Source organism: Ruditapes philippinarum, unplaced genomic scaffold, assembly GCF_026571515.1.
Source record: "Ruditapes philippinarum isolate M1 unplaced genomic scaffold, ASM2657151v2 ctg4250_1_1_1_1, whole genome shotgun sequence".
In the NCBI taxonomy this organism is placed as follows: domain Eukaryota; kingdom Metazoa; phylum Mollusca; class Bivalvia; order Venerida; family Veneridae; genus Ruditapes; species Ruditapes philippinarum.
Window position 1 is genome coordinate 239,947 of NW_026855245.1, and position 12,474 is coordinate 252,420.

At 31.8% G+C, this 12,474-nt stretch overlaps 1 protein-coding gene across 1 annotated transcript; it reads left to right on the forward strand.

The window, feature by feature from the left end:
• The first annotated feature begins 1,370 nt into the window (after positions 1–1,370).
• Positions 1,371–10,130, forward strand: LOC132742617 (uncharacterized). Its single transcript, XM_060731072.1, has 3 exons — positions 1,371–1,728; positions 7,639–8,751; positions 10,024–10,130. The coding sequence occupies exons 2-3, from the start codon at positions 7,866–7,868 to the stop codon at positions 10,128–10,130; spliced, it is 993 nt and encodes a 330-aa protein (XP_060587055.1). The 5' UTR covers positions 1,371–1,728; positions 7,639–7,865.
• The last annotated feature ends 2,344 nt before the right edge of the window (positions 10,131–12,474 follow it).

Sequence of the window (12,474 nt, forward strand, 5' to 3'; positions counted from 1 at the left end):
CTTTTAAAGTTGGATTTTAGCGGATGAGGATCAATATTAAAGGTCAGTCTTGAAATGCAAACATCCATTTTCTTCAATGTACGTCTTTGCTTTCTTTACCACACTTTACTTCAAAATTAATCATTTTAGGCACATGATGCCTCAAGAATCAATATATTCTTTAAGTTTTCAGAAATGTCAAACATGTATTTAATTATGATCTATTAAAAGAACTTAGAGCATCTTAGAAGTTTAACAACTTAAGAAAGTAGCTCTGAATGTGCAGGAATTATTCATGTAAACAAAGTAGTATTTTGTCTTCACTTCACTAAATTAAACCAATTGCATGCAGAGCAAAATAAGCGCAGGGTAGTTCATCTATTTAGCAAATTAGTCATTTATTGGAAACTGTAACATGATACCAAAACAAAAGGTTAAATTTGTGTAATAAATATCATGCCTTATTAAATATCCTATATCTTATGTGTAATTCAAAATTTAAAATATTTTAAACTGAACATATCAAAAGTATGCGCTAAAAGAGAGCAAATGGTTAAAAGACACACGATAATGTTTATTGTATGTATTTAATCAGATATTTAAATGTTGTTTATATCCATAACCGAAACAAAGGTTTATTCTACTCTATGCATATCAGTACGTTTTGTAAAATAAAATCAGATAATGTATAGTTATTCATACCGTTTGGACCAAGAAAAATCGTATATTTTTGTTTTACAATAGCCAACAATTCACGATGCTACGACTCTAAATCGCGACAAACGATGCCAAAAGATACGATGAGACGATGATGAAATCGCGGTAAAACGATGGTGAAAACGCGATTAAATTGCATCTATATCATCGTATGATAGTGCTTTAACTATCGCAAAACACTGCTCATGGTTATCGAAAAACGATGGTGGGACGATGTAAACGCGTTTGTACGATGGTAAAAATGTGATGATACGGTCGTATGATGTTTAAGGTGCAATGGAACGGTGATATAAATGCGTCATTTTATCGCGTTTTCAATACCCTACCATCTTATCATCGCGATTTAATCATCGTGTCATCGAATTTCCGTCCTTGTTTCATTGCGTTTTTACAGTCGATGCATCATGCATCGCGTGCAAGAGTTAAATAAAAAGTCTCGATTGTCCAAACAGAAAGCTGTACATTTTCGATTAAACGAGAAGGATGTTTTAATGATCCTATCAGACGAGCATCTGACTTAAAAGACAACTATCACATTAATTCAATCCAGTTCAGGAAAGGAAATGTCTATTCGGTGACTTTTAAGTGTATACTTCCGGTTAATTACGCTAAGTTGAATTTAGCTATATAATTATAGTAATTGATAAAACAGATGCGCGGTGTATGCAATTTTTTATTGTTTACTGAATTAATTCAGTAATGTGATTTATTTAATTCATTGATAAGAAAAATGTTTCATTATATTAGATACGTAAGCATGGTGAATTGTTGTTTTATCAGTCGATGAACATTTCAAGTTCATATATGTGCTAGTAAATGAGCATACTTTAAAGTCGTGTAGTTTTAAACGATTTGTTTATTGTGGTTCCATTCCATGATTATAGACGCATGTATGAAATGGATTTAATATCAGGATGACAAATATGTGACACTCACACGCATAATGTGTTTCATGACAAAAAATGTGACGCATGCGCAGTATCAATTTTAACTGAACTGGAAAATGCATCACAAAAGTTATGGCCAGTGAGCGTAAGTAGCGCATGCGCAAAATCAATTTAAATGTTTGGTACTTGCGAATGTGAAATGTGAAATTCTTTCTTTTTGACGTATGCAAAGAGATGAAAACATGACAAAAGATGTTATCCTTTAACTGTTTATCTTCACAGGACATTTAATATGCGACCTTTAACGTTAACGCATGCGCAGAAATAATCTTAACTTCGCCAGAACACTGAGAAAGTAATTCACGTAAAGTGCCTTTTGTTCTTGTCGAGAAAGCTAAATTTATCATATGAATTAAATAATTTTTATTCAAACAGTGAAACATAGCCAAGGTTATTGCTTTCGCAGTTGTAAAATGTTTACATTATAATTTCTGGAGCACTAATGAGAACGACGCATGTGCAGCGTTAATCTTTAGGGCATACAGTCACATTGATATTTCCATAGACTTACATTATAAGAAATGGTCCATAATCCTATCTTAAAATTCAGTTTTCATGCTCAAGAAGTAATTTTTTTAGCAGAATGAAATGCCTGACACAAAGAGATGTTCCTGTTATAAAGGGGTAGCCAACCAAATTTTTTGCTAAAGGATTTCCAAGATGATTAACCGCCATTTCATTGATTTTTTTTGCTGATGACAGGACTGCCATGCACTTTTTATAAATGCAAATATCCAAGTCAAAATTATCACAGAGACTCATGAAATATTCATTTCATTCAGAAAACAATGTAGTTTTACTTTTCAAATTAGTTTTATGCTTAAAAATACCCCCACTTTCATCCAATCACCTCATGTATAAATTGATTCATACGGTTTTCCCTGCACTTTTTTCAGCCAATCGCTGGCCATGTTACACTGCGATACCTTGACCTTAAGCGCTTTGGAACGCCAGACAAAACAAGAGCGGTCATTTACCTTTTACCTTTTTTGCAACAATCATTAGAAGAAACAATTTAACAAATGCACTTCTGTATCAATAAAGATGCACTGACAAAGACATGCCATTAACGTTACAAACACCATGTATTGTATTTTGTTTCGTTGCCAAAAACTTCGTTTCATTCTCTTTGCACTTAAAAGTGCATATGTACAATGTATGTGTCTACTGCATATGGACATAACATATCTATTTATCTATATGCATGTATTCCGGCAAGACAGTGTTCTTTATCTGTGGAGAGATTTAAAAGGACTTTAATCAATTTATCAAAATGGACGTTACATATTGAGGTTGGTATAATATATGTATATGTATTTCTGGATTTCTGTGTTTATTCCATTGAGATTTTATTTTTGACATGACAGGACTGGAAATAATTTATCGAGATAAACGTTCCAGATTTGATGTAGGTTTATAGCATTGTTTGTGCAAAACTTCAGATCATTAACTCACTTTTTCAAGAATAATCATTCAAGTTGTTAAAAATGGCCTGCAATTGAATAGTGTTGCACTAATTTTTACTTAAATCGGACTAAGAATAACACACAAAATTATAGATATACTATGCTCAAGTTTGATGTTTGAAAATATTGATAACTACTACACAGCGTCATTGTAAATACAAATAAATATGATCCGGTTTCATTAAAGTAGATTTTTAGATATGTTATGTTTTTAACTCTATACACTTTAAGTGGTCACAATATGAATATATAGTGACATTAAAAAACCATAAAAGACCAACTTCACTTAACCTTTAATAGGGAATGCAGCTTTCAATACAAAATTTGAACATTTTTTTACTTTTACTCAAATTAAAATGTTCAGTAAGGATTTCAGTGATTTCAATAAATTTCTGTGATAAGAATATTTTACTAAAAGATGAGCATAGTATATATTTAATATAATTTTCAATTTATTTCAGAGTATATTTGTCAATATCTTTGAATATCTTTCTGTTTTGAGTGCTGCATCTGATGTATGTACATGATGTAAGAACTTCAAATTTTATGTGTTTGGACTTCGATGGAGTTCCTTTCAAGAAGTTATAAGTTATTATTACTTAACATAATAGCCTCTTGGTCGGTATTGTATTCTATAAAAATATTAACGGCGTATTTCCTTTAATACAATTTATAAACGGAAGTGAAACGTCAATTAGTGAAACGTCAATACGTGCGATCTATTTAAGGCCTAAAGGGGTCTTAGCTTCCATTTTAACTCTTCGATCATTTAATAATAATAATAAATATACTTAGCCAATTCCGTTGTTCATTTTTCTTCGTTTATACAAGCGATTAATAAATGATGTATATATATAAGAGAGTAAAAAAAACTAATGAAAAACGCTCTTTTTCAATTGCTCAGTCTGTTTGATAAAGTCTTTCTGCTGCTTTTTAGTAAATGTTAAAGAATATATGACGCAGAAATTCATCCTCCAGCCCCAATGCCAATGCCGATTATCTGGTGCTAGAGGGTATGTGAGATTTACACCTTTTCCATTATATCTCCTGAACAAACTCCATCAAACCAAGTCTGTGCAATTTTCATTTAATTTCGTTATTTTTATTACTACTGAGGGACTACTTTTCAAGATATTTATACTTCACAACAGCCATGTGTCATGTAGTGGCTGATAAAAAACCTGATCCGTACTTCAATCCAGTGTTCTTTTATTTCTCTGGACCTTCAGGATCATTGATTCCAGCACATTTTCGGCCGAAAATTTTATACAGTGTTATGAGTTGTTAAGGATGTTGTGCATTTCAATTGTATCATAGTTTGGAGAACTTTCTGTTGAAAATTTGTTAAATCTTATGTTAAGTCGTATACATATACATTCACAGTGCGATAACTGGAGTGCAGGTAAATTAGTTACCCGCACTCTAGAGCATGCCAATTGATTGGCTAATTTTTTCTTTGGGTTTACTTATTGTGACGGCAGTGAAAGGGAAAGCGCAGTCTGATCAGGATCCATGGTGTTCGCTATCAGTTTCTCTAATTGTAATAGGGTTGGTCAGCAAACCCATTATGTTGGTTTTGTCGTGACACGACTCATATGTAATACTGGCAGCATTATTAAAAGAATCACATATGAAATGTTAGTACGGAAGAGCATTAGTACCAGGTGTGTGTTTTTTACTTATTCGAAATTTCGAGTTACAAACTCGAAATTTCAAGTAACTTATCTCGAAATTTCTTTAATTCAAAATAACGACTAATTAACTCTAGATTTCGACTTACCTACTCGAAATTTCGACTTATTAATTCGAAATTCCGACTTAATAACCAACTATTTTTACTTGTTAATTCAAAATTTCGACTAAGTTACTCGATATTTCGGCTAAGTAAATCGAAATTTCGGCTTACATTGCACGACGTACATTAGTTGCCCTTGAAAGCAAGGATCGAATTCAAGATACTTTCTTTCATGGGTAGCTGTTACACATTGAAAGAGCACCTATAGTAGGTATCGAACAGAGATAAGATCACGCTTTAAACATTTCCGTGTTAACAGGATGTTTCTTGTGTCTATAGCACACATACAACCATCATGTGGAGACACGTACAAATCCAAAACCCACCCTTATGTAAACTGTGTAGTATTCATGTGTAAGCTAACTTTTTAGTGGCGTGTATACGCCAATTAGTCCGTCACATTTATTTATACTTATATTATTTTTGTAACATTTTTAAAAGATGTTTGTCAATATTCTATTTTCTTCTGCTTACTCAGACTTTGATTCATATTGTGTTGATAAAAAGTAGAACTCGTTGGTTGATACTTGTTGCCCATAATATAAAATCATCCGATTTTACAATAAACTGAAAATTTCTCCTATAGTCAGCCCAACAAATTTGACAAAGGCTTCAGCACTCCCTATCTTTTTTGGCCACTTCGCTGTACTTTCCTGAAATGTCCCACACGTGAAGTATATGATCGTTTTATTAACAGGGATATAAAAAATATGATGAGTGAAAAGATATGTTCGAACATGCGGGTTACAATACAACGCCTGAAGAACGCCTGAACGTACAAATTAAAAGAGTTCTTGTGTTTTCGATGTCGTTGATGTACACGCGATTGCCAAAGTTGACCACAGAAATAACTTTAAGGTTAACTTAAATAGTTTGTCCCGTCACTCCGTCGTGCACTAATATTGACTAAACTCTTGGTAACTCATAACTTATTTGGCCATTCTACTAATGTAACCTAGTCGAAACTTCGAGTAAATAAGTCGAAATCTCGGGTGAGTAAATCAAAATTTTGAGTTACGGAAGTCGAAATTTCAAGTAAGAAAGTCGAAATATCGGGATAAGTTAATAAAAACAAATATCTGGTGCAAATGCTCTTCCGTGACCATGTCATTTATAAACGTGCCATGGTGAAAAGGAAATATAAAAAGCAATGAAAAAACTTTGTTAACCGGACTTAACTGGTTAAACATTAACTTAACTAGGAAGTTTAAGCACTAGTATATCTTTCCTATTTTAGAACTACTCGTTTCATTTCGAATGTCAAGTGGGATTCCCTGATTTCAGTGTTGTCATTTTACAATGGCCAATGATAATTCTTTTAATATTCAGTTCTTCCTTGTAAATTTTACTAAAAGTTAAGCTGAGTTTAAATGTCTTTAAGCCAAAAATTAAGCCAAGTACAGAATTACATTTAAGTGTATCAACAATAGCTAAATATATATATATTTATACATTCGATATATTTAAGCACAAAGCTATAATTGTAAAAAATTGACCACACATTTATTGGCCAATAAATAGAACGTGATAATCTTAACATCCATAAACCTAATTTTTATTATAACTTTATCACTTTGATGCTCTTCAAAAATGAAAATTTTAAAAGCTTTTTCAAATTATTTTCGGAAGTGATTGGGATTCTTAATATGAAGTATTTGTTATAAAACCTAAAAAGGACTTTATGAACGCCGTATTAGTACTGAGGTATTAGGACTTAAACCTTATAATTAGAACTGAAAGTTGCTAATAACAACTAAGTGACTCTTTATTTGTAGTAAATGACTCCTAATTACGCTTTTTAAATGTCTAATCTGTAGGTTAAAAACTACCAAATATGAATGAGAAACTCCAAGGCTAATATACATCTAGATTTAGATACACACCTAATAAGGAATAAGACCTCATAAAATCCTAATTAGGACTTTATAAAATCATAATGTTAAGTTATTAAAGCCTTACTAGGACATTCATTTTACAAGCAACTCATAATTAGAACTAAATTTAATGTAGTTATTTAAAAACTATAGTTTACAAAATATAAGCCTAGTTAGGACTATATATATACTATTTCTTTCACATTTTTATGTCTATATTCTATTATTAAGGTCGTTTCGATTAGGAAAACTGCAAATTGCTAACTTTTTTGTACATGTAAAGGAGCAAGTTTATAGTGAAAATGTTATGTATATTTAACTCAAAATGCATATAATTGTTACCATTTTACATACTGTTTGAGATAGTGATTACGGAAAGAGTTTCTAAAAAAGCTTTCAAGCTTCCTACTCAATTCATACTGTTTATTATTTGTAAATTATCATGTAAATGTAATACTTATAAATAAAATATTGTTGAAACTAATTTAAAGTCTGACGATTCATTACATACTTATTTGTTCTGGGGAAAAATGCAGAATTAGACTAGCCCATAAAATATCACATTTTTGAACTCCAATGTGTAAGTTATTGTAAGAACGTAAGTAAACAGTAACCTGTGTTTCAGTGAGTGTTCTTTTTTGTTGTTTTGTTGTTGTTTTTGTAGTTGCTGGCTGCTGCTGCTGCTACTTTTGTTGTTGTTGTTGTTGTTGTTGTTGTTGTTGTTGATGGTACAAAATAATCATTACATTTAATTAATGTTATTATCATGATGATTATGTCGGTGATAACCTAATATTTATTAGTTCGTTTTTTATAAAAGATCATTTTTTTACAATCTGACATTTATTTTGCAATTACAGGTGATCCATGGCAGTAAATGACATCTTGGCAATCATTAATAAGTCTTGGCATGAGTAAGCAGAATACTGGCAATCTAAAACTGCCCTCATAACTGTGCCAACGGTCATGCATATATTGCAAATCGTTTTACAAACATAGGCATTTCTTACTGTATGTAGGCAAATTATTACACATTGGCAATACTGGAAATCAAATTCCCCGGAAAAGCCTGGTATCTGCCTCACCAATGAAGGGCTTTCAACGGACATTTTCAGATATACTGTTACTCGTGGTTTTTCTTATACTTAGTGCTTTACTGTTTACAATCTACACTAGTACTAAATCAGTTACAGTACGTCCCGTTCCGTATGACTTTGAAGACAGTTACACGGTCGAACCAGTGTTTAACAAAGTGTTTGTCAACAAGAGCCAGTTCGATCTTCGCATTATTGTAATCACTTACAACAGGGCAGCTTCACTGTTAAGGTTATTAAACTCGATAAATAATGCCGAATACTACTCAGATAAAATTAAATTAGAGGTCTGGATTGATATTTCCAAGGAAGGTAAAAAAGACAATGCGACAATAAACACCGCGTATGAATTTGAATTTAAACATGGGTCATATGACGTTCACGTGAGAGAAAAGCATGCCGGTATATATGGACAATGGCTGACTTCCTGGAAACCGGTGAAACAATCTGCAGAGATCAGCGTTATTCTTGAAGACGATTTAACAGTATCACAGTATTTCTATAAATATCTTAAACTTGTGCATAGGAAATATGACAGTCACCCAGAGATCAACGGGTACGCTTTACAAGGTGTTTCTATTAAACACCACGTACATGACATGTCCACCCTTGAGGGTCCTCCCGGAAGTTTAGTTTTTCTATATCCGGTTCTCGGCACGTGGGGATTTTCTCCAGTGACGGATAAATGGATTGGATTTTTAGACTGGTTCTATTCATTACGTAACATGAGTGACGTAAACCCGGATATACCAAACAATATTGCGTCAGAGTGGTATAATATGTTTCTCAAAGAGGGAAAGGCAGACACCATGTGGGAAATTTGGCACATATACCACGCTTGGCAAAACAATTTATACACTCTTTATTCAAACTTTCCTGGTAGGTGCTACATTTAAATTATTCTCTCATCGTAATGTAATTTTAGCTTTCTTCAGTCATTTTACACGCAAGAAGATCTTATTTCACTTTCAAATTTCATTCATTCAACTCTTTTTATGTATCTATATTATTCTTCTCTAGTTATGTTCGTTGAAGCCAATTCAATAAGCAAATTACATGTAAACTTTGATAATTTCACTAACTGATTAGTTATATGATGGAAGTGGTTTTTCTGTTTATTATTATCATTATAATTATTATTATTATTATTATTATTATTATCATTATTATTATTATTATTATTATTATTATTATTCAATAAACTATTTAAAATTATGATGATTCTGTTTGATCATAGAAAGTTTTGAAAAAATCTCTGCACTAGTTTCAATGTTCCCTTTTTGCCTAGGTAAAAATTTTAAAATTTTACTGCTCCCGTAAATGTCTATAAGTTATTTGACCAGTTGTGAAGATGGTGCAATAAATACCTATTTGAATTTGATAGTTTGCATTGAGGCATTTTCATTATTTTTTTTTTCAAATTAAACACAGAAAGGAGGTCGTTTATCGCGAGCCTTTTGTCGTGACTGAAAAACAAGGCTTTAAGTGTTTAAGTACTGATTAGAATAGAACAATCGTGAATTCATTATTGATAGCGAATCCTCAAGGTTTATTGGTGATTTTTTTACTTGACTTTATCATGAATTGTGGCAATCAAACTTCAGGAGTGAAATATTATAAGTTAGGAATATGAAAATGAAAAATGACCTTATACATTGTTTTCAAATAGCTGAAAGTCGGTCTTCTTGCATGACGCCCAGAAGTATATAATATCACCTATTAGGGCATATAACGTTACACTGCCTCTTTAAGCAGAAGAATCTCTGTAAAGGTAAAATGAATGAGTGGTTTGACTTTAAACATATTATTTATTATTTAAGCTCGATTGCCAAACAACTTCTGGAAACTCATATTTATCACTTTCGAGTCAGCTTCCTGGAACCAACCAGTACATGGTCATGGCCCAATAAGGGCTCGAACCCATGATCACTGGGTTGACAGGCAGACACCTCAACCACTAGGCCATTGCTCCCAAATGAATGGGTTTATCTGCAGGGATCTCATCACTATTATAAAATGTACCATTTTACTAACGAGTTGACGATAGACTCTATTGAATAAAAACATCTTTTTTTGTATTGGCTACAAATTTTATCTAATCAAACGCATTTTTTTTTTAGAAAAAATGCCATTTTTTGTTTTTTATTCTAGGACATGCGGGGCTTAGCAATACAGTTACAGAGAAGCGGGCCTACAGCTACGGTTCTAGCGCGGGAGCATCAAACAAACTTCTTCGAAGAGTGGAAGCGAGAATATGATTATCTACCAGACTGGCCTAAATCATTTGGACATATCTGGAAAAATTGTCATGAAAAACTCAGATGGTAGTTAGTACGTATCGTCACCTTAATGCAATAACTGATTAACTCTTTATTTAATTTAGAAGGACTTAACCTGTTACTGCACTAAGGCGACGGATGTTAAGTAAGCACAACTACCATTGTCTAGAACTGGATTTACAAATTATTACGTCTTTTTCAAGAATTTTGTTCGGTTTTCATTGACGTACGTGTATATTTTAGTTCTTAATTATTTTCGCTATTTTTTAAAAAATTTCTATCTATTATATTCGGGAAGCGTTTGTTGGATAAGATTTGTGTTGATCCTTGTCATATAGAGGATTATTATCTACCCGAGGCACGGATAGAGTTGACATGCATCTCATTTTTAGGAGTTTTAAGATAAATGATCGTAAGATAAATGCAAAGAAATAGATACCGAACATCATAACAGCAAAGCATACAGCATAAGTTTTCTTATCAATTCGGCATATTACGTTACTTTCCGTTTATTTTAAAGGAGGTAAATGTGAAGCGTATCAATTCACTTTTGTCTATACATTATCATCTTTTTTAGCATATAAGATGGTCTCAAAAAGATTCTGTCACGAATAAATTATGAATACCGAAAATAATAAAAAATGCACTGGCATTTAACACTCTTTTTAATTACGATCAACTTTCAAAAAATGGATAGATCTACAATCAAAATCCAACGCTTGGACATTCTAATTGTAAACCAGTCTAAGCCGGCAAGACGGTTATCCGTAATGAACTAGTCTAAGCTGTGATGGCGAATTTTTCGAACGGAACCAGTCTTAACTCAGAAGGTGGAATATTCGTATGGAACAGTTGAAAGTTTTGAAGCAAGCATTGAGGTATCAATGTAAAAGACATACAAATGCTACATAGTTTGGACGAAAGTCACTGTGTTATCAATAACGAGATAGTATTAATTCTCTAAAATGTAAAATGTCAATTTTTACCATATGGAACGAGGCATGCGTGACTTACATATAGATTGTTTTCGTTCATTTGTGGTGTCTGTTCCTTTTCTTTTTTTCTTCTTTTTTTTTGTTGTTGTTAACTTCTTGATTGTATATTTTTGTTTGGTATATGTATGTATTGTTTTTAATTTCTAAAAGATAAACGCATATTGACAAAACTTTCATGACAATCCTTTTGAATAATAAAAATAAATAGAATTCACACCGAGACCGTTAAGCCATTTCGTCTTAACATATTTATGAATTTAAGAGCCCTACATATGTAAATACGAAGTATCTGATTGTATGCCTTGTAGTAGTAGTTAGAAATATGCTTTTTACTATTTAGCAATCATTTAATTGTTAATAATATTTCTATAATTAATCATATGACAAAACTGTTTATGACGATATCACCGAAACTAGTCGATACTAAACCGATTCATAAGGATATATATTATCTTCTACATACGATTAACATCTGCAGCGGAATTTACTAATTAAATGCAGGGCTTTAATTTTTTGTACAATTTTCAAACGAGTTTTACAATTAAAAAAAAAACATATCAAACTTAATATAATGTTGTAGTGTAATTATGGATGTGTTTGAATATTATATTACTTATCAAAAGGCACATAACTCCCCAATGTAGGTTAGCTATTCCTTATTTATCGATATTTTTTATTTCATTTGAGTAATTAAATGAAGAGAACACAATTAATTAATGAAATTCCGTGTTTATTTCTACAGAGGATACAATAAAAATATTAATCAATTGTAAAAAAGGTTCGACAAATTAAATGTTAAATGCTGTTAGAATTGTGTATAAGTTATCTGCGCTTTAAAAGAAAATTCAAGGGCTGATAACTCGTAAATGAGGTAGGTGACCCCAAATTTTTTATTTGCCTAAATGTATTGCTGCTATAACATTCTAAGAACAATGCAAAGTTTAAATAACTTCTATAAATGTAGCTTTCAATGTGCTTATTCATTATATGTAACCCCTGCAGCTGCCTGACTCCAGATGAGCAAAAATATATCAATTAAATTAGCCTTGGAAAATGAACATGCCTTAACTTTTTAATAAAAGTTACAAAAATCCACAATCCACATTCAAGAATAATTTTGTATGTTATATGCAATGAAATAGCTGATTTTTGAAGTATTTTACATATGTATTTCCCATATTGCATAAATTACTTTTGTTGTTCAGTTGACAGTGTTTGACTTTTAAATGCATCTTTAAAAATTGATGGAAATTATCATGAATACTTTAATTATTGATAATTTGTGACTGAATTTACACTTCTTATCACCGTTACAACTATCATAAAGC

Bases quoted from the DNA above. Each gene is read 5' to 3' on its own strand.
- LOC132742617 (XM_060731072.1), top strand. From the start codon at position 7,866: ATGAAGGGCTTTCAACGGACATTTTCAGATATACTGTTACTCGTGGTT. The intron at 8,752-10,023 runs GTAGGTGCTACA...TTTTTATTCTAG, and splicing joins TCTTTATTCAAACTTTCCTG to GACATGCGGGGCTTAGCAAT.